Here is a 27,987-nt window from a genome sequence, read left to right on the forward strand (position 1 = left end):
AGTATGTAACTGTTTGTGACCCAAAATATGCAGAACTGCTTGTTTTTCTGGTCTATATAGGATGGCTTATAGTCACAGTGGTCAATATGTTCAATAAATGAGTAGTACAGTAGCAGAAGAATTCCTAAATAAAACACAAAGTGATCAGGAGCTAGTAATTTTCTATCTACTGAGCTTCATTTTATTTTGTAGTGCTTTGCAGTAAGAATCACTTGATGTATTCACATATATTTTTAATGCTTTCTCAACAGCTCATTTTTACATTTTGGAAGGACAAAGAGATGCCCTACTTTGTGGTAATAGCTCTGATGCAGGGTAAGACTCTTTCAAAAATCCTCTGTTGTATTTTATAGAAAAATAAAAAAGGAATGAGAAGAAAACTCTGCATAGCAGTTGCAATTCCATATTTAGAAGTGTCACAGAGCTCATAGGGATTTGCCACTAAATAATTATTTCTTCCTTAAGTCAAAGTATTTTAATGTCTGGCTAAACAAAATACTCATTAACAGCATTTGTTCCTCCTTGTTTGGGGAGTGGTCCTATTGTTAATGGTAAAAATATGTACTCCTGTAGGTTCTATTTAAGAGATATACTGACTGAAGTAACATGAAAGCGAAGGTGAGAACTGAGGATGAGAACATGTAAAATACTAAGAAGGCATAGCAGTGACTGCATGTCACTGTCAAGGATGTCAAGGATGAATTTCTCTCAGTTCAAGCCTAATTCTTTTTCATTACTGGCAACCTCTGCCACTTACGTGTGCCAAACTGCTACAGCCAAGAGCTGTTGAACTCTTGATGCCTAACTGGCTACGGTGAAGAACCTCATCTGAAAAGAAAAATCAGCATTGGGTGGAAGCTTCATAACAGTATAATTTCATTTAGCTAATAATGTTGTTTTAGCTGTCTACAACCTTAACTCTATTTTAGCAATTATATTTGCTAGGAAATTACTAATTTGAACTATGAATTCTATTTAAGAGGAGAATTTAAATATTCAGCTCCTTCCAACTAGTGAAAAAGGATATTGCTAATTTACTCTGAGATGAGTTTGTTTCATAGACATTTTAAATGAATGAATCTATTTTTAATTCAGGCATTTCCTGTGGAAAAAAAAATGCATATTGCCCCAAAATATAGCATAGGCTGTTTCCATGGAAAATAAATGTTGTCAATAAATGTATCCTGCTTGGTTCTCATACAGGCAGTGCCCAGAAGGGTATATATGTGTGAAAGCTGGTAGAAACCCCAACTATGGCTACACAAGTTTTGACACCTTCAGTTGGGCTTTCCTGTCACTGTTTCGGCTGATGACTCAAGACTTTTGGGAGAACCTTTACCAGCTGGTAAGAAAGTTTTGTGAAGTAAAAGGTAAACTCTAGGTGACATACAATATTATATAAATAGGCTTATGTGTACATGAGCAGAAATATTAAGCTAAGATCAAGGCATTATGTCACTGCAGTAACAAAAATAAGTGGCTGAGTAACATATTTACGTAAATAATGTTTTCTACTGTGACTGTAACACAAGTAATATAATAATTATAGTTGGGGCAGCAACCGCTGCTATGCGTTCTCATTAGTATTCTGAAGTATGCAAGCTATAAAATTTTGTTTACTTTGACCACAGCAGACACAAAACTTGAATTTTGCCCAGATAGCCAGGAGATAATACTAAATATTTTTGTATGGAGTAATTAACTAAGCTTGTGCTCACACAGGCAAACTTAAAATGCATTTCTAGATTACAACCCAGATGCCACAAGCTTATATGGTGATATTTAGAGGTTTGCTAAAAATGTGTGCATCTCTCTTTCCCCAGACACTGCGTGCTGCTGGGAAAACATACATGATATTTTTTGTTTTGGTTATTTTCCTGGGCTCTTTCTACCTGATCAACTTGATCCTGGCTGTGGTTGCCATGGCCTATGAGGAACAGAATCAAGCAACCATGGAGGAAGCAGAGCAGAAAGAAGCAGAATTTCAACAAATGTTGGAGCAACTGAAAAAACAACAAGAAGAAGCACAGGTAATGATGGAAATAGTATTTTCTAAACAGCCTTACTCTTATAGCAAGAGTAATAAAATTTTATGAAACAGAAAGTGTATAAATCATGTGATGAACTACAAATAAAAAAGGCTCCTTTACCACGCAGTAATAGCCAATGCAAGTCAGCATGTAAGTACCTTTACCCCACTGACAAGGAAAGTAAGTTAATGACACAGAAATATATATTACTAAGTTCACCTTAAGGCTATAATATATTTGTGACAATGTTGTCCTAGAAACCTGACTTTAAGTCCTCATACCTGGTAATGGTTTTCGGTTACAGTCTAGTGCTGTTCTGGTTTATGCTCTGAGTGAGAGTGTGTTTATTAGTTCCTCTCCACTACCCAGAAAATAAAGTGCAGGATAGTAATCAATGCTAAAGTGTTCTCACGGGGTCCTATCCAACAAGATTTTTAAGTATATCCCTAAATCTTGCCCACTGAAGTCAATCAGACATTTAGATATCCTTCGAACAGCAGAACATATTAATAAACAAAGGTGCTACCTCAGACCACTTTTAAAGCAGTCTTTGTTTTCTTTGAAGAGAGAACATTATTTTAGTTATACGAGAAAATGTAATGCTAATAGATACTTCTGCATGACCTTACCTGAAACTAAAATATATGACAAGGTGTTATACATTGTTAATCAGCTTTGTGGTTGGATGTTCTTCTAATTTCTGGACTCATTTTCTATTCATTTTCACATGCGCTATAATCATTTTTAACAGGATGATGTTTATAAAATGCTAACTGCTAGTTTCACTAAGTAAGAATGATTCTATAAATGAGGTGGTAAGATTTCAAGATCTTCATCTGATCTTGAAAAAAAAGCTTTATGCATGACCTGTGAAATCTAATTAGCATAACTCTATTTTAGTGATTAATCCTTATCACTCCCAAATCACTAAGGAAAAGCAGAATTCTGCAAAATGCAAATAATAAAAAAAGTTAAATATCAGCAAAGAATATATATTTTTAAACAATCTGATACTTTTATCCCTTAAAGTCATTAAACCACTGTTAATTAAAACAAAAGATAATGTGAGGCTATTTTAGAGAGCATAAACTGTCCTTGTGAGATTACATATGTGGACAGAGAAGTTTTTGATCCACAATGAGGTGCAAAGCGAGAACGGAAAGAAACAGAAACTACGAGGGCTGTATAAAGGCCCTGGCAAGTCATCATCCTTTTAAAATGAAAAACGACTCAACTCAACAGATGATGAGAAAATCAGTGTTAAAATAAAGATCTTGTGATTTTGAGAGAGTATATTACTGGTTTGAGGGAATTAAAAGGTTGATTATCAAGCTGTGGAATTGTCCTTTGAGATAAAGAGTGGAGCCCGCCTGTTGCCAGTGAAGGGAGAAGAAAAGTGACTATCCTCACATGAAGAGAGTGGAAAAAAAAGGCCATTTACAAGATTAAATCACCTGCAGGTTGCTAGCTGGATTATGATATGTTAATTTATATGACAGAAATTAGTTATTCTTTCCATAAAAAGTCAGAAAGAATCAGCAGAATTCATCCGGAATATAATGCTGGGCTTTCTCAAGAGAAAAGGGGGAAGTAGGTCTGAAATGTATGAAAAGAAAAAACAAAAAACAAGCAACAACAAGAATTGCTGTCTAATTTTAGAGCAGTGTCTTGTGCAGTGAGGCTTTAAGGAATGGTTTTGATATCTTACTGCTAAAATGTTTCAAGTCGCTTATGCTACTGAACAGTGGGGAGCTATATATCTCAGTAGCTTATATTAAGTTTATTTGTGTGCATTTGCCCGCTGAAATGATTCTAACAGGCAGTGATAATAAAATACAATCTATAGAAGCCTATAAAATTGTTCATATTTGGCATACTAAGAATATCATGTTTTGTAATATGACAGGCAACAGCAGCAGTAGCAGCAGCATCAGTTGCATCAAGAGATTTTAGTGGTGTAGGGGGACTGGGAGAACTCTTAGAAAGCTCCTCAGAGGCATCAAAATTGAGCTCAAAGAGTGCTAAAGAAAGGAGAAACAGAAGGAAGAAAAGAAGACAGAAGGAACTGGCTGAAGCAGAGGACAGAGGAGATATTGATAAATTTCCTAAGTCGGAATCGGAAGACAGTATCAGAAGGAAAAGTTTTCGCTTCTCTACGGAAGGAAGTCAACTGACATATGAAAAAAGATTCACATCTCCCCACCAGGTACAGTAATCTCTATTATTAAATAACAATGCACACAGACTGATGAAAATATTAATTTTTAATTAAGTACATTGATGGAATAAGAGGTATCTGTAACTAGTTGGCCAAATAAATATATGGGATGATGCCTGGTCTGACAAAGACATATTTGCATTTCTGTGGAAATGAAATAATGCTTACCATACTGAAGAAGAAATAGGCAGCTTAATCTCTGGATAAGAAAAAAAACAGTTCACAGACAATGATTAAATTTATCAAATTCCTTTGAGTAAAAGTGTATTTCTGTTCTAATAAAAGATCATATTAGTTTTGGACCAGAGCTTCTCAGAAAATCTTCAGTATTTGTGATGAGTTTTGAATCAGGCCGATCCAAAGTGTTGCTGCTAAAGATCTCATTTTAAACTGCACAGTTATCCTTGAGTTACATATGTAAATATATTACAAATATCCTAACTACACACGTTAGGACACTAAGCGACTTGTCCACGCTAAAGAAGAGCCATTTACAAACTCTGAGCCAAAAGGAATTTCTGACCATGACTCCTGTGCTTTAAGTACAAAATAATATGCTTCTCCATTGTTAGTTCTTATTTTACTGATGCTATTTATTATTTATTATTACCTGGTGAAGAGTCTGATTAAAGAATATATTATATTTATATTAAACTTGGTTATTTGTGTATAGATTGTAGAATTAAAGGAAATGCAGAAAAGCAACAGGCGTATGAAGGCACATGTATATCTGCCTCTCCATGTGTTAGAATGGCAGCCATTCTGGCTTAGGTACTTTGTCTAAAACCAGCAGAGACTTTTAAAATAGGCCTTATTCTTCCTAAATCCCTAAGGGGCCTGATCCATTTAGCTGTGTTCGCAGCATGATAATACATACTGGAAGAACTGGACAACGCACAGAACATAGCAGCCATGGAAACATTCATTGAAACACAAGGGCAGCAGTGGTAGTCAGCTGAAACCTAGTAAGCGTGCGATTGTTAAAGGAGTGCTGGTTGGTCAAGTGCATTTACAAGTAGCAAAAGGCACATTAATTAGGTTCCTGTTCTGTCACGCTGTATAGATATTAGAGGTTCTTCAAGAAAAAGTAATTTTTGAGCATTAGCAGAACAGCACTTTTTCCCAACCTAGTTTACGTAAATAGGTTATCAGAACCATTTGGCTGATATTCTTGAAGTAACTCAGCCTGAGGCTCACAGCTGACATAGAAAATTTCAGCCCAAATTATTAAAATTTGGTATAGCTGTAAGAACAGTAGACTATAACTCATAATAGAAAACACTTGTCAGCCTTTACAATGGGTAGTACTACCCATTCAGCACTCTGTGTGTGTGTATGTATAGGTACAGATATGTATGTATAGATGGTATAGATATATATGTATTGCTATTTTCATATATTCACATGGTTCAGTTTGCAAAGCATTTATATAGACTTTTATATATTTTAATGAAGCTTACACTTTTGCATTGTTTTGAGACAAAAACACTGCTGCTGCATGTATGGCTTTCCATCTGAAAAACTAATGAAGAAACATCTGAAATCAGGTTCCTAAGGCACCAAGACACAAAGATTTGTACAAAGAGAGGGTTGGAGAAAGCTTAATACAGTGTTTCTTTTTTTCCACAATTAGTACTCATTTTATTTATTCATGAATGCTATTAATAAAATATGTAGCAAGGGAAAAGAAGATTCCATTAAGCAGCTTCTGCTGTAATTAACAGATGAATTACCAACAACCACTGATTTATTTTTCTCGTTTGTAAGCGGATATCTTTAGATAACTGTGTCTCTGGTGAGTGCTTGCTTTGAGTTGCCTGATGGCCAAGTGGCACCTTCTGGTATGTGTGCAGCCTGCTACGCACAAGTGCTGCGCACGGGAGCACTGCTAGGCATGTTCCCAGCCTTCCTCCAGAGCCTCCCCAAGCTGCTGTCCCTGTCTTCCAGCTTTAGATTATGTTGTTCCCACACTGCCAGACCACTTGTGAAGAGTACAGATAAGGTCTTTGCATTAGTTTAGTTAGACTGAATTGAAGACCAAGCCTAACACTACTTCCATCTCTAACAAACATAATGAGAGAGCAGTGAGCCTCATGAGCTGGCATCACTCAGTCTCCAAGGGATGAAGAAAGGAAGAAAACTAAAAAGATTTTCAGGTATGTCCTTTAATGAGAGAAGGAATAAATGAATACCTGCAAAATCACGTTAGTCTTGATGAGAATTCTAATCTCTCCAGCATATCAGGAGATCCATACCAATTCAACCTACAATCTTTGCTCTAACCTCCTCAACCTGACCTGTCTCCTTCGCCTTAATCTTACTTCATTATATGAAAGAGAATGCAGTGCAGGCTAGAGCTGATAAACAGACTGCTGCTATTTAGAAAAAAAGAGTAACTACCCTTCCTCTTCAGCATTATAACTGTTCTTACATAAAAACCCAAGGCTTTGCATAATCTTACATCTTTGGTACTAATGCTATTTTTTGTTTATTTTTTTTTATTGTTTTAAAATTCTTGCAGTCTCTGCTAAGCATTCGTGGCTCCCTGTTCTCACCAAGGCGCAACAGCAAAACAAGCATTTTCAGTTTCAGAGGACGTGCAAGGGATATAGGATCGGAAAATGACTTTGCTGACGATGAGCACAGCACTCTGGAAGACAATGAGAGCAGAAGAGATTCCCTCTTTGTTCCAAATCGACACGGAGAACGGCGCAACAGTAACATTAGCCAAGCTAGTATGTCATCCAGAATGGTTCCAGCCCTTCCAGCTAATGGGAAAATGCACAGCACTGTGGATTGCAATGGGGTAGTTTCCTTAGTCGGAGGACCTTCAACCCTAACTTCACCTACTGGACAGCTTCTACCAGAGGTAATTATAAGTTAATCATTAATTATTAAAATTTGGTTCAGAAATTTTTCATCCTGCTCACATCTGTATACTGATTGATTTATTATAGAATTAAGAAATAATTTCAGTAACTTATACTTTTAAACACTTAAAAGAATACCACGTTTGGTCCCCCATTGCTCTGGCAGTGTGTCTCTCAGCTGGCTGGCTTTGTATGGAATACCATACAAAATTTCCACTGAGATAAAGATCAAACTCCCAGGGGAAGAGAAATCTACAGTGTGTAAGGAAAGTCTAATATTCAAACCCCATTTTGACTGTCACTACATGCTTATACAGTAAATATTGTTAATCGTTTAAAATGATGGGTTAATTCCTGAGTATTTAATTTATAGGGCACCACTACAGAAACAGAAATAAGAAAAAGAAGACTGAGTTCTTATCAAATTTCCATGGAAATGCTGGAAGATTCTGCTGCAAGACAAAGAGCAATGAGTATAGCCAGTATACTCACAAATACAATGGAAGGTAAATGAAGCATTTCATCTGAAAAGAAGTTCATTAAATTTCTGATAAGTACACAAAAAGTCAAATTATTTACATCATTTCCACTTTAAATGTAAAACTGGACATGTGAAATCTCTGAAGGCTTTCAAAAGCTTCAGAGGCTTTTGAAAGGTTTTACAAAAGCCTTACAAAAGGCTTTCTAGCTTTTCTAAAACCAGTTAGCACATTCCATGTGCTTAAAAATTCGGTTTCAAAGACACTTTCTAAAATACTGCTCTGAAGAGTGGCCTAACAGAGTAAGAGAATCAAAATAATCCTAGCTAATGAAGGGACAAGGCCCAAAACAGAGAAGACAGGTATTTTCTTCCTAAAACATACATAATACAAGGAAAAATAAAATAATGTACAGAGGAACTATACCTTATTGGTATGAGTTGCAATGTCCTAAAACTTTTCTTTCCCTTACATTTAAAATCCAGAGACAGACATCAGGAGATTGAAATGAAAAAGTTCTAAAAGTCACAAACAACTGTAATCCACCCAAGTTGACTGCCTTAGGTATTACTGAACAGGTTTTGCAAACATTACAAAACTATACCTACTGAAAATGAGAAAAATACATTATTAGAATTAAGTGTTCTGTTGATTTAATGCAAATTGAGTAAACCCACACTTCATAAATACACCATTTATATATTTTATATATTTAAAAGATTCACTGGATGTGATCACTGAATTACATTTTCAGAAATGTGACTATTCCACCCAATCCACACTCTTCCAGAAGAACTGTCATCATCATGTTTTTTAAAGGTTTTAGAAAACTTTCTCTACTTACCCTTTTGTGTCAAGAAGTCTGCATCTTGAGGTAGTGTGTGCTGACGACTTCGACAGCTGTGGCAACTGACCTTCAACTTTGTGTAATTCCATCTGTATGGGACAATATCAGAGACAAAAATCAACTCACTTGTTCTCCAGATGCAAGATTGAGCATTATATCAACAATACTTATCATTCTTATTAGCAAAAACTGTAAAACAGCATGTTTGCTATTTTGGCACAATCAGCCATGCATGCTATGATGATGGAAGCCTTAGGGATATCTGAAAATTGTAAAATAATTTCAGATTTGTGTTGACGCCACTGTGTGTGAACTTCCTTAGAAGTGGGTCATTATCTTATGTATTTTGCAGTCAAAATACTTTTTGCTTAGACAAATATCTGTTATCTTCCCAGACTGTTCTCAAACACCCCATCAAATAGGTAGGTTCAATTGGCCCTTCATCCTTGCTATTATTAGCTCCTTTTCTAAGAGGAGCTTTTCTAAGTTCTAAAGAACTCCAAGTTCTTTTGTACCTCTGACCATTTTGAAATGGAAAATATTTTTTAAAGTTCTAATTGAGATCACAGCCTAATACAGCTGTTCTATTTCTCTGTTCATAGACATAGTGCAAATATATAAGAAATGTTCAAGCAAGGTCAAATGATCCTCTTCAAAATGTGAATATGTGCTCTGTCTATACTAAAAAGTAGATTCAAATAAAGAATGTTATGTATGCATGAAATTCATTTATCTAGCATGATATACTAGTAGTTCACAGCAAATGCAATACTGTTATAGCTCCTATCAAAATATATGCATGTTACAAAGATAATAAAATGTTCTATTTTATGAAGCTTATGCAAATTCAAATGTGCATACTGATGGTGGAGTCATGCTAACTTTCATTATACAAATTGATGCATCTGTTACAAGTCAACTAATCTAAACTAATCACCTACATTCCCCTACTGTGAGTGGGAAGACAGACTTTTTGCAATTTTAAGATAGATTTTTGAGAATAATCACTCCTCATAGTTACCTGGAACTCTCCATTGGTCACAGAGGAGCTTGGATAGATGAGGCGCTTAACTTTCAGATAGCTAAATGTAGTGAGGCAAATCACACTTTCCATGCACTATTTGAATGATTTATTATTTATATGTATTTTAAACAAAAATGTCCAGAAATTATAACTGGAAAATTATTTGCCTTTTTTTTTTTTTTCTATTTTTTACAGAGCTTGAAGAATCAAGACAGAAATGTCCACCATGCTGGTACAGATTTGCAAATACTTTCTTAATCTGGGACTGCTGGAGTCCATGGTTGAAAGTAAAGCATGTTGTCAATCTGGTTGTGATGGACCCCTTTGTTGACCTCGCCATTACTATTTGCATTGTTCTGAACACCTTGTTCATGGCCATGGAGCACTATCCAATGACCGAGCAGTTTAGCAGTGTCCTTTCTGTGGGCAACCTGGTGAGTTGTTTGTCATGCAGTACTAGTACTTGAGTTAAGAGTAACCATTTCTTCAAGAAAATATGTGTAAATACATTGCATTTGTTTTAAATTCATTGAAGACTGCTTTTCATTCTGTTTATAATTTGTATGTATGATTTTTGTGGATAAGGTGATTTTTACTGGAGCCAGTATTGGCCTGTAACTTTCATGATTCTAGCTTATAACTGCTATAATGAAATAATGGAATACTTTTTGAAATTCATTCATCACTTGATTGTCACATTTCTTGAGTTTTGTCTTAGGTTTTGTCTTTACTACAAGTCATCTAATTTTTACCATGGTACTGATATACCATCATAGAAAATACTTTTCTTCTATAAGAAATGGAGGAAAATCAGTTGCCAGAATTTCATCTTTGTTTTTTTTTTTATTTATATGAAAGCACATTTCCAAGAAAACTATTTTTTTGTGAGAACCTATCACTTTAAGTAACTGGAAAATACTTATTTAACTAGAAGATTGTTTTTTACTCTGTAATCAGAACACGTAGTATTTATTAGTTTATGAGTGCTGCCACCTCCAATGTTAACCTGATCCAGGGATATTATCTATCTATTTCCTTTCCTGAGCAGACACCAAAAAAATCCACATGTGGAATAACCACATAAATGTTACTCTGTGATTCACTCCACTTGTTTCTGTTGCTCAGGAAGCACAGGACTCAGCCTTGTAAGTGTTCATCTCAGAAGAGGTCTCATCCAATTTTTTATTCTTTGCCAGCTCACATTACTAAGATAGTTTACACATGACAGGAGTGGACTGATTCACCAGTATACAGTCCTGAAAACAAAAACCAACCAAGTGCTCTGAGCTAATCACTCAGAAAGATTAGTGTTGAAAAGTCAGCTATTATTTAAACTAAGGAGTAATAGATTTCTCAGTCTCTGTCAGATCCCGTTTTGAAGAGTTGAAATATTCTCCTTAGCTTAGACATATCACAAACACTCAAAATAGAGCTAAAGTAGAAGTATTCTTGTGTGCATAGTATTCTTGTTGATTTAGAGTTTTCTTTCTTCTGGACAAATATTTAATCACTGTCATATTCTTATATTCATCACAGATTCTAGGGTATTGTAACGTCAGTCAGTCAGTTATACTAATATTAGAACAATATCTCTTACTGTTTACCCTTCCAACATTTTTTCTCTTCTGCCCCAACTCCCTCCTTCCTTCCTTCCTTCCTTCCTTCCTTCCTTCCTTCCTTCCTTCCTTCCTTCCTTCCTTCCTTNCCTTCCTTCCTTCCTTCCTTCCTTCCTTCCTTCCTTCCTTCCTTCCTTCCTTCCTTCCTTCCTTCCTTCCTTCCTTCCTTCCTTCCTTCCTCTTCTCTCATCTCTCTTTTCTCTCTCATCTCTCTTTTCTCTCTTTTCTCTCTTTTCTCTCTTTTCTCTCTTTTCTCTCTTTTCTCTCTTTTCTCTCTTTTCTCTCTGCTAGCAACAATCAGATTTTAAACTACCCTTTGTAACAATCCAGTATTCATACTTAGACCAATATACATGCAGTGAATACTATTCCTGCTGGTTTCAATTAAATCCTCTCTTCTTCACGGCATTAATCTATTAACCTTAATTTGGTAGTTTGTATCCAAACTATATTAATTTACTCTCTGCTTGTAACATCATAGTGTTTTTGAGGATAAATTAAATATGACAAATATGACTGTGCTTTTTGTAGCATTTTAATGAGAAGGAATAAATAGTTCTAAAACACAATGAATCACTTTCAAAATACTAAAACGTATGCAGCTCTCAAAACTTCTCACTGTTTATAACAAAGATGATATTTACTTATGCTACCATGTACTATTTTTGGAGATGCAGTTAAGCTCAGGAGAAATTAGTTTGTGGACAGCACATGTTATTTTGGGGTGGCAATATTTTAAAATGTAATGTTTTTCATTATTTTTTAATTATTTTGTCCAATATTTTTACAGTTCCGTCAAGAAAGACATTATTTGTGGAAATGTCTTTACCACACAGAAATACCTATCAGATCCCTCTATGTGCTAGTGCCTGCCATATCTCAATGGTGCAATATTTCTCATTACATTTCTAATTTCTGAAAAATAGGGTTTTTAAAAATATTTGACAATGTTGACTATTTTCCCATTATATCTACTTCCTAACACATTTATATTTAAAGCTAATCAGAGGTCTAGTTGGATAGTGTTGTGAAAGGTTAGCTCTGCTTTGATAAAAGTAGCTATAGGAGGAGAACAGCTGAGAACAAGCTGGGTTGTGAACATGGCAATGGCAGAACACATCAGTTTCTGTGATCAGATATCTGGATTGCCTACAATACTCTTGGAGTGTTCTGCAGATCATTCATATGTTTTTAGTGCTTTTGCATTTGCATTATGCTCCAGGCAGCTTTTAATTATGCTGCACAAACCACTACTTACTGCAGCTGTGATGTTGGGTGAACTCCTGGACGTTCAGAGATGAACGGGTATCAATCATTTAATATTTGACACTTTTACAAATATTTCAAAGGACATTATCACCATCAGATGGAAATTGCTGTCATGAAGAATTGTAGCTTTGCTGCATCTAAAGATTGAAGCCTCTCTGCATTTTCACTAAAAGCCTAGTGCAAGGAGCTCCAACTTCCCCAGCTTGTTCCAACCAGACACTTCAATTCTGACCTGAAGAGCCCAGTTAGAGTCTGTACTAACATTTCAGCTTAGACTGTGAGCAAGGATGCAAATTACTGTCAAGTCTTGTTTTGCTTTAGTAGGATTATCCTCTAGGAACTGGACTAAAAACACCAGATCAGATCACATCAGCTGCTGGATGGATAGTAGATGATAAGATTTTTAGTCACATATGAAGTGGAGCTGAGTTGCTGACTGGTGAATGGCTTAGTGGGGGTTTATTAAACCTCTGCCTTCCTATGTCTGTATGGATTTAGCATTTTGCTTTTAATTACTATGTTTCTATATATAGAAATACTTAGATGCTATTCAGAGATAACAATCAGATGGTTTATATAGTAACAGATACATGTAGCAGGAAACAGAACTCAAAATGGATTATAAAAATTTGCTCAAATATATTTCTCAAAGCAATTCAACTAACGAATTACATTTTGCTTTAGGTATTCACTGGTATATTCACAGCAGAAATGGTATTAAAGATAATTGCCATGGACCCTTATTATTACTTCCAAGAAGGCTGGAATATTTTTGATGGTATTATCGTTAGCCTCAGTTTAATGGAGCTTGGTCTTGCAAATGTTGAAGGTTTATCAGTTCTTCGGTCATTCAGACTGGTAAATACCTTGATAATTAAATGTTTGCATGTAATTATATCATTGTCAAAATTGTGCTGATATATCTAACAACTGCTGGCATTGCAGAGATGTATTGCGTATATGGCTCACACTATTTTTCATATATGCCTAATTTGGAAGTCACAAGCACAGGTCATAACTGAGATCCCTTGATACCAAATTATACTGATAGCCTATCCTGTCATTTACCAGTAAAAGACTAACTGCTATCTTTTGAGAACTTTCTAAGTATTAGTTATGCAGATTTCACTAAGACACATCAAACCTGCCTGTAAGTAGTATGCATATATATTTCCAACAGCATGCATACATTTTAAAAGTCTTTATCTTATGAACATTATTTCTGTTCCCTGTAGTGTTCCTATGTATCACCCCAGTTTACAACATTTATTTTAATGGGTACTGAGAATAAACATTTAGTAATTCCATTAGATATAATAGTCATAACAATCTGATTTTAGAAAGAGCTCACTTATATATCACTGAATTTCGAATGAGATGTTTTTGAGTAGCAAATAGTATTCTAAATATGCTAATTTATAAGTATGTAGAGTCATGATTTCAAAGTCCATAACGGTAATATTTACCACATTACCTGAAATCCTATGATATTTTTAATATAATGAACAGGAAGTTGTTATTTAGTTTGAAGATACCAGTTGCCATGGTACCCAAGTTCACATACCATAACTTGGGTTACTCAGTATTATTTTCAAGTCAATTTTTATGTTTTGAAAGAGCATCACAGTATCAAGTTATTTCTTTATAAATCATTTTCTGAGTAAGCCTGTGAGACTCAGGTGGTGCTGAGGGAAATGCAGAGCCAAGACAGCATAGAGGAAGTGGCAAAAGTGATAAAAAGACTACAGAGTTCTATATTTCTGGAGGAATTGTGCAAACATTTGTTAGCGGATGTTTAAAATTATCAAAAACAAATGCAGTAAATTACTAAATTCAAATAAAACATATTCTTTCTCTATGTTCATCATTAAGATGAAATGTTGATTACCAGAGCTCAAGCAAATAGCAAGCTCCATGTTCTCTGACCCCCATTAAAATACACGCTTTGTAGTGAAGAACAAATTAATCTACAGAGACACGTATGCTCTGCTAAACTCAGCTGGACCTAGTTCCTTCTTGATTAGTTTTGTTTATCAAGAGCACACTTCTCTTCAAATTACTAAATAAGCCAACACTCGCAGGAGATTCAGTAAGTCCTGGTATGAGACTTAGTTGTTTCTAGCATGCTTTTATAAGCAATAGAATACTTAATATTGATATTTAAATGGTAATTAATTGGCTTCTGAAAAGTAAAATGAACTTTTTCAGTACAATACAGTGCAGTGGTCACTAAATAGAAGCTCTCCAAAATGATCTCTGGATCTACCATACGTACGAACAGCCTTAGGTTTTCGGCTTATAATACATACATGGGGAATAGCAAGGAAAATAGTCTGCTGTATGGTATCTCAGATAAGTGGACTCAAGCTCATTTATAATGAAGATAGACAACAGCCAAAAAAGTGTGCATTTTTAACATGATAAAAGATATTGTAAAACAGAGTTGTGTAAAAAGAATAATGCAAGATACATTCAGAACTCCACTACAACTCATGCTCATGATTTTTCTCCTTTTTTGTTTTGCAGCTTCGAGTTTTTAAATTGGCCAAATCTTGGCCAACTCTGAATATGTTGATTAAGATTATTGGCAATTCAGTGGGAGCTCTGGGGAACTTGACCCTGGTGCTGGCCATCATTGTCTTCATTTTTGCTGTGGTTGGGATGCAGCTGTTTGGGAAGAGCTACAAGGAATGTGTCTGCAAGATCTCCAGTGACTGTGAACTTCCCCGCTGGCACATGCACGACTTCTTCCACTCTTTCTTGATTGTATTCCGAGTGCTGTGTGGGGAATGGATAGAGACCATGTGGGACTGCATGGAGGTTGCAGGCCAAACCATGTGCCTTATAGTTTTCATGCTGGTTATGGTGATTGGCAACCTAGTGGTACGTGAAGAATGTTTATGAATATTAATTCTGATGTGAAAATAGAGATAAAAATTTATAGATAGGCAACGAGGAAGTTTGTCATGCTTCTGTTCGGAAGAAGAGAACATCTGCATTCCCCTCTCGCTTTTCTCATTCATTTCCGTACATTAAAGTACTCTCAGTATGAGTCCAGACATTTAGGAATATGTCAGACTATCACACAAAACATCCCATTATGGGAGTGTTACAGCTAGATTAGAGTGCTGTTTAAATCCAAATGTCAGCTGAACTACTCCTGAAATAATAACATTTATGTGTCAGCTTATGGAGAGCCTCCTATCTAAAGGAAATAAATAATCAACTTTTCTCCACTTAATAAATAAATACCCATAAAACTTCTGACTTAATAATAACTCCAGTGCAGCTGCTCTTATAAAGTATATCTTGAATTTAAATATTTCTTTTTTTTTAGCTGGTTTAGGTTTAAAAAAAAAAAAAAGCCAAATCCCTACAGAGTGACTGGGTTTCCATCCTTACAAGCTTCTAATTCCAAATTATATACAAATTTTTATTCAAGTCGTTAAGTTAATTTGCCTAATCACGCATTGATATATATTGAATTGGTGAGATCAGAACCTTTTAGAAATGAGGATTATAATTGGAATGCAGCATTTACATTTTCACTTTTCACTTAGTTTTTAACTTTCTTTTTACTGCTCATCTTTGCACTTCATGTAATTCTACTTAAATTCCGAGTGATTTCCCTAGGAGTTTTAGATAGGAGTCTCCAAATCTCTGATGGATGTAGCTACGTAAAACTTTGTACCATTTTTAATATTTCCAAGTCTAAAAATATGCTGCTTCAAGAAAAGATCAATGAGTTAAATTGTTTAGGCATCAGCTTGTCTGCTTTCATCCTCTAAGTGAATACTGATCAAAACCAGTATGGACAGGCCTTGTAATTTAATTTTTGTGCTACTCTTTGTCTAAAATTAGTGACCTTTTCTTTTTTTTTCCCAAACAAATAATGTGTGCAATTCTAGTTTCAGAGTATTCTATAAAAAACTCACTTCATATATGTATGCATGTACTCTACAGCTGTATTCTCTCATCTTTTAGGTCCTGAACCTGTTTCTGGCCTTGCTGCTGAGCTCTTTTAGTTCAGACAACCTTGCTGCTACTGACGATGATAACGAAATGAACAATCTCCAGATTGCGGTGGGAAGGATTCAGAAGGGCATAGACTATGTGAAAAGAAAAATACAGGAATTCATCCAAAAAGCCTTTGTTAGAAAGCAGAAAGCTTTAGAAGAAATCAAAGCACTTGAAGAGCTGAACAACAAGAAAGACAGCTGCATTTCCAATCACACTGTAGTTGAAATAAGCAAGGATCTTAATTGTCTTAAAGATGGGAATGGAACCACCAGTGGTGTGGGCACGGGCAGCAGTGTGGAAAAATACGTAATTGATGAAAACGATTACATGTCGTTCATAAACAACCCAGGCCTCACGGTGACAGTGCCTATTGCTGTTGGAGAATCAGATTTTGAAAATCTGAACACTGAAGAATTTAGCAGTGAATCTGATATGGAAGAAAGCAAAGAGGTAGGACTATTTTATACCTTAACTTTTATACTTTATATTGTAGCATTGTATTTATGTATTTACTAATTTCATTTTCAGCATTGTTTAAAAAACTTTATCTAAGTGTCCTAATGTAAATATCCTATAATTCTATGTTCCATTATCTTTATATACATAATTCAAGAAAATTGGTAGGACAATTTACCCTATGTGATAGTACAGTATGTCTCCTTAGATTTCACAGGTCTATATTCTGCTTATTAGCATTTCTTTCAGTATATGAGATTTAGGACTTGCACACATTCCAAAAAGGATCCTTTCCGTAGTATTTAGAACACGATCAGGATCATGTAAAGAGAGTGCTGTAGAAGGCTAAGAGTATATAGCTTTTCTTATATAATCAAATATAAATAATAATTTTTTTAAAACATTTAGGGTAGTTCTAAAAAATGAACAATACATCATGAATCAATGATGTACTTTGCATTATCTAAAAAGCACTGTGAGGAATATTCCTGTAGATTTGGGGTCTAGAGAGTGTAGACAACTCGGAGTAATCTAGATACCAACAACATCATGGTAAAGCAGTACCTCCAGAAGTTATACTGGAGAGCAGAGAACCTGCATCTTGCAGTGCATATGCATGCACTGGAAGCACTGGAAACTGTTTATTTAGAAGCCTTTCGCTATTGTTATTGTACCAAGAGGCAGAAGTTGGCCTAAAAAAGAACCCCAAACTTGTGGCTTACACACCGGAAATGAGTACACACAGAAGATAATGGTATTTAAGGAAAATTTTGTATATTGCAGAAATGGTGAAGTACACTTGCAAATTCATAAATGTATTAACAGAATACAATTATTCTCAATTCCATTAGAAATTAAGAAAATATGAGGTTTAAGAGATCAACAAACTTGGATGAAAATACTTTGAATGAGATAACATATTGTGGTAGTGCTATGACTTTATTAATAGAAATGAGTTTGTTTTCTATAAAGAAAGCCCTTGTAAAAGAAGCCCCACATTCATAACTATATCATAACTGTGGAGCTGCCATATTTTCCAACACTACTGTATTGCTCTATAATACCAAAATACATCAGATATGAATTATTGGTAGCCATGATCCAATTAATCATATTATGTTTTGTTTAAGAAGAAAATAGTATATGGGCTTATTTATGATTTTAAAGAAGATTACTCTGAATAACATTTGTAAAATTACCAGCAAAATATTCTATTTTAGCTCACTGAGTTGCTCAGATATAAACACTTTCAGTACAAAAGCATCATAGCAGTATACCTACGGCAATTTAAGAATATAAACAATACAGAGTTTATAAGATGGTATAATACATTTTACTAGATCCAGTAGTATGAAAGCTTAAGCTTTTAGAGCGAGTCTGGGTCTCTGAGCTAATTCTTTTTTCATGTCATGTGATCTAGTAAAAATATTGCCTTTTCCAGTGAACCTTTAGGAATTTTAGATAAGTCTTTCCATATATAATGCTGTTCCTCTTTTAAATGTATCTTCACCCTAAACTTCTTGGTTTCGTTGTAAATACAGTGATGAGTGTGGTTTTGTGGCTCCATCATATGAAATTATATGACTAAATTTTCTTAATTTGTTTTTGTTTTTTTTTTTTAAAGTGTGCAATATGCATTAGGGAGTTGGGCTTACAAGAAAGGCGGATGCTAAGCACATGGTTACATGCCATGTTGGGCTCAGCAGCAGAGCTGGATGGTAAGCTTGCCATCCACACCTGGCTCCTGACCTCAGTAGTCTTTACCATGCTTGTACATGACTGAAGTAATATAAATTAAAATATATACTCCCATAGTACTTTTGGTATCTTTCTCTGTTTTAAGACAGATTAATTCAGTTTACAGTTTACATAAATATTGTATCAGGACAGCCAAGGAGACAACTAGTTCATTAGTAGAAACAACTCTGTTTCTCAAGAGATATGATGATGCAAGAACATCCTGAAAGAAGAGTCCTAAATGACAGCCTGATCTCCCATGTGACTTTTTACAATCAGTTGCTCTATTCATTCCTATCTTTACTTGGCTCAAGCGTAATGTTCTTTTCTTCTAAGGCCACCCTGAAGTTTCAGGAGCACACAAAATCAAATGGCATTTTGCCTGTGTTACAAACTGTAGATGTCTCAATATATTTTCAGGTAGAGAAATAAAATCTATAGATCTGTGTAGCCATCTGAAAGTTTCAAGTGACTAAAGGAAATTGGCCAGAGTGGAGAGTATAGATATTGAGAGCTTGTGGACAAAAATGGAGGATAGCATTCATTTAAGATTTCCATGAAGTCTTAAGACTTTCATGGAGGGTAGTAATCAAAACTCATTGGGAAGCTGAAGAAATAGAACTTCTCTTAAGTTCAGTCCTCAGACAGTTGTTTGGGGCTTACCTGTTTGACATATTTGTGCATATTAACAAAATGGTAGTCAGTAAGGAAGAAATTTCATACCAGTGCCCTGAAAACTGTGAATTCCATATTCATTTTGGTTTCTGCTCATTCCTCCTGCATATCTTTTACAGAAAAGATGAAGTACTTTTATATTGTATGTATAAAAATGTAGTGGCTTTGGTAATATATGAACAAATACTCTGGTAAGTGACAGGAGTCTGTGATGATTCTTAACATTTTCCTATCTAGTCAACAGTCCGGTTGAATACTCTGCTGCTTTCTGATTTCCTTTTAAGGATGATAGAGGGTATTTCAGCCTAGTGTTTCCATTGTCTCTATAGCAAAGAACAGCACAATTTGGATAGGATCAAATGGATATGATCAAGACTGCATTCCTGTTAGAAGAAGGTCTCATAAGGGATGGTGCAGAACTTACTTTCACTCAAATGTGACAGTACTAAGTACATAAAATACCCTCAGGAAATATCTCCTTTAATAAGAACTTAAGAACACACACATGCACACAAGCAAAACAAACAGAGATGTGGGAGCTAAATCCATAGAAGAATAGAATTAACCATTTATTTCTCGTGTCTTGCTGATTGCCAGCAGCAGTTTAACTGCACCAGTTAAAGTAACTTTGTCTCGTATAGCAGATCATGTAGAAAGCAGGGAGAGGAATGTACCAAGAGCAGATAACTAAATTAGAAATTATGACTGCTGGTGATTGGGATAAAAATCAAATTTTTCCTATTTTTACTACCAGATACATTAGAGTACAAAATATCTCTAGATATCAACTTTGTTTTGTAGGCCTCTTTTGTGGTTGTTGTTTTTCCTGATTCATAGCAACAACCCACAGTTAATTCAGCAGTTAATAAATAAGTACCTTCCCAAATGTGCCAGAATGTATGCTGGAACCTGAGTGCAATTGCTAGATGAAAACAATTTTTTTCTAATATATATCACTAGAAATTTAGGAAGATCTGTGTTTGGATGAAATGTATATACATTAAATACATCACAGAATCACAGAATAATTAAAGTTGGAAAGAAATATTTTTTTAAAAAAAACCTCACACATCTACTACTTCTAATTACCATATTACAAAAGCATTTTATTCAGTAAACTCAGATTTGGAAAATAAGTTTTTCCTGACCTCAGATCATAAATCCTCATTTTCACCTGATCTAATAAGCCTTCAATATCTGCTTGACAGAGGCTTTGTAAATGACAAAGTGAGTCAGGCCAGAGCTACCTGGGGCAAGCAGTGGAAGGGCATATGCAAAACGGAGGTTGTGCTTTCCAGATTTTCTACCGTTTTCACATCAGACCTCATACTGTACTTCAGCCTTTCTGTATCTTGCTTCAATACAGAAATCGAAGAAGGTACAGAAATCTTGCAACATTCAATTTTTCCAAGACACTTTTGATAGAGATCTTGTAGCTTTTTTAAAGTTCATATCTTCCAAAAAGTCTTTTTTTTTTTTTTTTTTTCTGCATAATTTGCAATGAATTACATTGCATACTGGAAGTAACTCAAATGTTTATCTAACGTGGTGAAACTGCATTGACCACCAATTGTTTTACTGCTTCAACACCTGATACAACAGACATGTATTTGTGTTCCTGTGTTCTTAAATTAATATTACTTCCAGATAAGACAATTAATAAGGTCTATCTTTTTGCTAGACTAGAACATTTATTTTCTAACTATGTGTTTGTTCTGCTCAAGGACTCCCAGGCAGCGTTACCTACCTCATGTGGAACCTAAAATTCTGCAAAATTGGAATCTGTAGGTTAACGGCTCATGCAAAAATGTCCAGTCAGCTACAGAGGTAGTCAGGAGCTACACATGCAAAACTTAAGCTGTGGAGGAAGAAGAGGATTTATCTTCAAGATATTGAAAATGACCAAGTATGTTAGAACAATAACTGGCTGAAAGTACCAAATGAAAAGAGCATTTGGTACATACTTCAAGGCCAGATAAGCATGGATTTTGTTGGTATCTTCTGTCACTAATTAGAGTTGTAATAGTCAACAAATAACTATCAGACATAAGAGATTTTCTAAAAAGAAAAGACACGCAAGATAATTATTTTTAACAGGAAAATGAGAAGTAAGGAAAAGGGGAAAACCTGATGCATTTACATTTAGTGTAGCTTTGTGGATGATGTTTATATTACAAAATATGTCAGTTAATCTGTGGAATGAAGGGACTATGTTAATCTTAGACATTAGATTCCTACCTATTGCACTTTGTACCACTTAACAACTGTTCATTATATCTGAATTACGATTTAGGAATAAAGTTTTGGATTTCAATATGGAAAAATATCATCCAAGATGTCCTTCAGTCACAGAAAGCTGATCTCAAAGGTTGACAGCTGTACCAGCCAATCAATTCACAGGAATATTTCTGACAACATTTCCTTAAAAATGCCATAAAAAATAAATTCCCATTTTCTTCAACAGACCAAATCAGGGCCTTTATCTTTAACAAATCACAGATTGTCAAAACTGTGAACTAGCTGTGCTGATGAACTGCTCTCCAATACTAATCCAGTCTTCTTCTTTTGAAATGACTAGAGAGAAACTGCATTAGAAACAGAGAGAATTATAGAGGAAGATACACAGCATGCCAAATCTAAAATAGAGCCTTACAAAGCAAGATACTCCATCACATTTAATTATGAACAGAATTTACAGAGAACTGTTTACTTCTATTGCCATCTGTAAGTTTCATTGCTATTAGTAGAGGACCAGGAAAACAAAACACTTCCAAGTGTTTTGTTTACCGCATGTATTCATTTTGCAAGTGAAAAGAATTCAGAGAATTAGTTAAAAGAAGATCATAAACAAACAAACAAAAAATTCAATTAAAATCCACTAAGCACTACATAAATTCTGGAATTCATTGTATTTTTTATCTGTGCATCACAATTTCAGAGGGCAGATAATTAGCTCTAGTTCTTGCATTTCTTAATTCTCTAAAATAAACAGAGGTTTTGTAGAAAGGTTTGTTGAGCAATTCATGTGGTACATGTCTCCGCTTCTTCCAACTGATCATAAAATATTTAATAACTATGTTTTAATTGTGTTAAAGCCATGTTTGAATTAGAGATTCCAAAAATAAGAAAACTAGAGATCCTGTGTTGTGAACTTCACTGCCTACCATTCTTACTTCTCACAGGGGTAAAACCAAGCTGGAGCAAATCAAGAATGCAGCTCTGGTGCTTTTTAACCAGGTAGAGCAACGTGTCACCACTTATACACAGGTTACCTAAGCAAGTTATACATATATATCTATATATATATATAATCACTTTTAAATGGATTTTGACTGGCCTGCATGCTACTCAGCTATGTTCCTTCCCTATCCATTGCAAGACAGTAGAAACATGCACAGCTGCTCTCTGCTGAGTCACGGGACTCGCATCACAGCATGGGCAGGCGGGACTGGCAACCCCAACATACATTTAACTCTGCTAATGAGTTTTCTGGATATTTTAGTAAAGCCTTTGGCAATGACTGCATGCTCTACAGGTTTTGAAGTATGGATCATAAAAGTACTGGAATGTTCAAGAGGCCAAAGAAAAAAGGGAGCATGCATAGTTTTTAAAATATAAAAACAACCCTTTTTGATTCAGCCCTTATGAATGAATATATTTAATGAAACATGTGCTATGTGATTTACATAACGATTACTGTCACTCTTCAATTTCGTAATGAGGAGTATTTAAACCACTGCAGAAGGTAGTTGCCTAAAAACATTACATTGTTATACTTTCAAATCTGCAATGCACTGTAATGAAAATCTTCCAGGTGCTACAAACCACATTTGTATTTATTCGGGCATTGCATATCTTGAGTTTTATAAAACCATAAGGAGAGCAAAAAACATTTCATAATTGCTTATGTTATATATAATGAATACACTCTCCTAAAAATAATTTCTAAGAGGAGACATATTTTACAAATATTCTTTTCTTAAACTTCATTGGACAAAAGTAATGGCATGAAATTAAGGTCTTTTGTAAATATTTGTATTTTGGGACGTGTATCTTAGGATCATCTTATGATCATGAGATGTGTGACTTCCTTTAGTAAATTAGAACAACCATAGATAAGTTAATGTTATTTTTAATAAAATTGCATTTATTTTTACCCTATTCTTTTTCATGAGAGACAAATGTTGATGCAGCACCACTGGGAGAGCTTCACGAACAGCAATTACACAAGAACTAAAGTCATACAAAGCTATGGAAGTCAAATTATCCTAGTATGCCTTAGCCTCAAATTTTCATTGAGGCTGAGATTTCAATCCTGCAGCTCGATTTAAGGCAGTTACATTTAGACAGAGATTCACTGGCTTCACAGGGCAGCCATGTAGTTCCATCTGTAATATTGGCTTAGGGTATTATGATCTATCTAGATTATAATGTATTTGGCCATCAGATGCCAAAATAAACTCATTTTTCTGTGTAGTCTGAAAAGTCTCAGATTTAACTGATTAAATTGTAAACCAAGATATGCTTAAGTAAATCAAATATCAAAAAAATGGTCTAGAAATAGAGGAGGTTTTTTAAGTGGTTTTCTTCATATTAAACAAAAGTCAAATATCATAAGTTTTCAGATTTAAAGTCATTTTGGAGTCAGTTTGGAATCAGTGAACCTGTTATATTATTTGTTCCTCAATTACAGTGCACATTCAAGATTCAAAGGTAAAACCACATGGCTGAATTACTAATGGTAATTTGTAATGGCTGAATCCCTTTATTTATTTTACTGTCACTCGAATCATGAAGCAATTTGTAAAGCTTAGAATTTTAGTAGCCTGCTCTTGCTCTTATTAAAGGCTGGAATACAATCAAATAGGAGCAAGACCGGGTCCTAAGTGAATGCATTTTATTGTAAATGGGCACATTAACATGCTGTTGGTCAAAGCCTGTTTTAATGACTTAAGCTGTTGAAATCAAGAGATGCACAGAGACTGATCATCTGTATGCTAACCAAGCATTTGGGTTGTTGAAGCATTATTTTTATCTATTATATTCTATACAGCAACATTTATAAGACTCTTTTCAGAATACTACAATCCCATCAAGATAGTCCTTTTTTGGATTTTTGTTTTGTCGTGTGATTTCCACAGTATTGCTCAGGCTTCTGCTGTAGTCAAGCATGTTGTTTTGCTGATTCAGGCCTTGAGAATGCTGCATCATAAACAAATGCCTTGAAAAGTGTCTTTATAGAAGAAAATAGGGGATCCATGGCGATACAAATAAGTATTTACAGGGCATGGTGTGTTCTAAAGGCTGATGATGATCATATACATGAGGTGAAAAGAAGATGTGTAATCACCATGTGTCTTGTATATTTTGTTATTTTATTAGTTTTACTGCTAGAAGGAAGCAGAACATTAAAAAAATGCTTATCCAAAATGCATTGGTCCTTTCCTCATTCAGAGTCTTGGAGCAAAGAAGAGGAGTTTTATTAACTTCACTTTTTTTTTTTTTTTTTTTTTTTTWTTTTGCAAATGTTTGAGATTTGAAAAATAATGAAGAGCTTACTGTAAGATTTGTAATTTTTTTTATTTCCTGACTGTATTTCTGACATTTGCTTTTCACAACTATGCTGACGGGATTAACTGCAACAGAGAGTGAATGAGGAGAAAGTTAACGAATTGACTCTGCCTTTTAATTGGCCATCATATACATTAATACTTGATACTAATGATGAACCTTTCTTTTGGTACTATTAATTTAGTCATTGATTTAAATGATAATGGATTAGGCCATAAATTAGTTTTAATTTTCCTAACTTAAATGTGTCAGATTATTGTTTTCATAATATTCTGCTTTCATTTAATGAAGAAGACTTTAATTTCAGTGACAGGTTTCAGACATTTTATTTTATAGTTTAACAATGATACAATACAGTACAATAACAACTTACTCTTCCTAGAAGACTTATTTCACAATAAACAAGAATGTATTTTGGATGAAAGCAACTAAAGAGGCAAAGAGTACTGGCAACTGAAACAAGTTAAAAGTCTTTCCATTTTCAGATGTGAGAGCAGTTTATCTCACTAAGGACCACAGCATTTGACTGCATACAAAAGCAGTAAAATAACAGAGTGATTAAGGTTGGAAAGAACTTCAGGTGTTCTCTTAATACATACAAGACTAGAATACAATGTAGAAATTTAGAAAAAGCTTACAATATGTGCTTTCAGAAGAGCTGCCACAAAATTTAAATTTTTAAATTAAGATATAGTGTATGTTTGAGAAAACATTACTGGTGGTGGCCACAAAGATATATCTGGAGTGTTCTGCTACTTTGATGTGATTTACACACATGTGTAGTAAATAAATCAAGTAATTCAAAGAGTGTGGAATATACAAGTTGACTAGTTTTTAATACTACCAAAGCTTCATTTCAGAACTCATATATGGATCAGGTTAGTAGCCAAATTGTATATAACTGCTCCCTTTGAGAAGAGAACTTGGGAATCAGAACAATTGACACTTTTAATGCTATACTTATGTTAATGCATATCTATTGGTATAAATCTAATATTCTTCTTCAAATGTTAGTGACTGGCATGATTTGATTCACTATCATTTTTACAAAATATGTCTCTAATGAGAAAAAAATTGTTCTGTGGAACTTTACTTGCAGAAACTAAATGCATCCAGCTCATCTGAAGGCAGCACAGTTGATATTGCTCCTCCTGGAGAGGGTGAGCAAGCAGAGATTGAACCTGAAGAATCTCTTGAACCAGAAGCCTGTTTTACAGAAGGTGGTACAAAAAGTTTTGATTTATGAGATATATTAAAAACATGGCACTTCTGTTAGACATAACTATCTTCTTGTGGGTGTCAAATCTGGTAGACCTTATTGACCTCAACAACTGAAAAAAAACACTCCTAGTCCAGAATGCTGGAAATCAAATGCGAAAACAAGATTTTGAGTAGTTTCTGGCTACTCTAGACGTTATGGAACATTGCTAATTTTTTCTCTTCTGAAAATGCTTTTCAGTAACTTGAAATGACCCTTGGAATCTGGAACAATTCTATTTCTGTGAGAAAATGTCCATCAGCAAAGAGAAGAGTCATAGGTCAGCAGGCCCAAATATTGTGGACAGTGCTCACCCATAATAACTTCTAGAATTTTATCTGCTTTCACTTCAAATTACTTATTATCTAAATTCAGATACTCAGCATCTTTTAAAAGGGGATTCCAATGTTACATTTTAGAAGTTGTTATAAAATAAGTAAAAGATAATAAAAATGTTGATGATAGAGGAATTATTAACTTTGAAATAATTTGGCTTTATATTCTAACTTCTCTTAACTGAATGCAGGTTGTGTGCAGAAATTTCCATGCTGTCAAGTAAGTATAGAGGCCGGCAAAGGAAAAATCTGGTGGAATCTAAGGAAAACCTGTTACAGCATAGTTGAGCACAACTGGTTTGAGACTTTCATTGTCTTCATGATTCTCCTCAGCAGTGGAGCACTAGTAAGTGGGGAAAAATACTGATTTTAGAAATATTTACATACTTATTTGAAATCAATAGTAGCAAACATTAATTTTGGTACATTTTTGGTTGGAACTCTAATATGTAGCCAAGATAGCAAACACAAGGTTATTCCAATCTCTGGAATGGTTAAACACTGGAAATAAGTAAAATAAGAGGATGCAGAAGTGGGAAAAGATTACCTTGCCTTCCTTTTCCATTTTCTATCATTTATATTCTGTGAAATATTAGTAATATTTTAATATATTTTCTCCATAGGCTTTTGAAGATATATATATCGAACAGCGCAAAACTATCAAGACCATGCTGGAATATGCTGATAAAGTTTTTACATATATTTTCATTTTGGAAATGCTTTTAAAATGGGTAGCATATGGTTTTCAAATATATTTTACCAATGCCTGGTGCTGGTTGGACTTCCTGATTGTTGATGTAAGTATCCAGAGTCTTTTATACTGTAAAAAAACCCTACTACTAAGTAGTTTAATAAACATGGAAAAATAATTCATATTGCATAGTTATGTATTAGTAATAGCCTGTATTATCTGGAAGTGTAATTTAAAGTACACTCATATTCAAGAAACAAAAGAATATTGGACTATCATTAATGTTAAGTTTTTATAGCTCATTTCATAATCAGGATGAATCAAATAAAGAGCTTCACGGGGAAAAAGAAAACTTGAAACTTTCATGTTATTTTTACTGGGAGTCCCATCATATGATCTTGCTCCTCAGCAAATACTATACCTCATTGTCTTCTATGAGTTTCTTCTGTAACCAGTACAACTCTGCAACTGAGACATTTAGTCCAGATTTCACCTGAGTTCAGAACTTGATCCCTCATTAACTAGCTAACTATTCCATTCTTCTTTCTAATAAAATAGAGAAAGACAGTGGCTATTTGGTATAAAAATTTAGTTGACTTTAATTGACTGACAATCTGCAATAGTTAAGTCAGCTATGACTTGGCAGGGTTTATGATAAAAAGAGAAGAGGTTTCTTGGCTGCCTTCCCAGCTGTGATATACTTCTGTGCAAAGGCCTTGCTTATGTTGTCAGAAGGGATCAAAGCTGGTTTTACTCCCAGAATTTTCTGGCCTCCTGCCTTCACACGTTATCTGACCCAGTTCACTGGCTGTAGATGTCTACAGCGTAGAACTGAGAGCAAGCATTTTAAAGTAAATTCTCATTTATTTCTGCCCAAGCTATGGCATTTCT

The 27,987-nt window shown here is 34.7% G+C and overlaps 1 protein-coding gene across 1 annotated transcript in view; it reads left to right on the forward strand.

Annotated features, from left to right (window-relative positions):
- The window catches only part of LOC112957237 (sodium channel protein type 2 subunit alpha-like), a 59,749-nt gene that overhangs the window by 17,134 nt on the left and 14,628 nt on the right, over nucleotides 1-27,987 (forward strand). Inside the window, exons 10-22 of the mRNA XM_026050867.1 lie at nucleotides 252-315; nucleotides 1,204-1,345; nucleotides 1,824-2,024; nucleotides 3,937-4,236; nucleotides 6,770-7,117; nucleotides 7,492-7,624; nucleotides 9,664-9,902; nucleotides 13,038-13,211; nucleotides 14,880-15,236; nucleotides 16,338-16,823; nucleotides 25,912-26,032; nucleotides 26,597-26,751; nucleotides 27,029-27,202. Coding sequence (XP_025906652.1) covers nucleotides 252-315; nucleotides 1,204-1,345; nucleotides 1,824-2,024; nucleotides 3,937-4,236; nucleotides 6,770-7,117; nucleotides 7,492-7,624; nucleotides 9,664-9,902; nucleotides 13,038-13,211; nucleotides 14,880-15,236; nucleotides 16,338-16,823; nucleotides 25,912-26,032; nucleotides 26,597-26,751; nucleotides 27,029-27,202 — 2,894 coding nt within the window. The remainder of the gene's footprint in view (nucleotides 1-251; nucleotides 316-1,203; nucleotides 1,346-1,823; nucleotides 2,025-3,936; nucleotides 4,237-6,769; nucleotides 7,118-7,491; nucleotides 7,625-9,663; nucleotides 9,903-13,037; nucleotides 13,212-14,879; nucleotides 15,237-16,337; nucleotides 16,824-25,911; nucleotides 26,033-26,596; nucleotides 26,752-27,028; nucleotides 27,203-27,987) is intronic.

This window comes from Nothoprocta perdicaria, unplaced genomic scaffold (assembly GCF_003342845.1).
Source record: "Nothoprocta perdicaria isolate Ctin4 unplaced genomic scaffold, notPer1 scaffold_0, whole genome shotgun sequence".
Classification (NCBI taxonomy): Eukaryota; Metazoa; Chordata; class Aves; order Tinamiformes; family Tinamidae; genus Nothoprocta; species Nothoprocta perdicaria.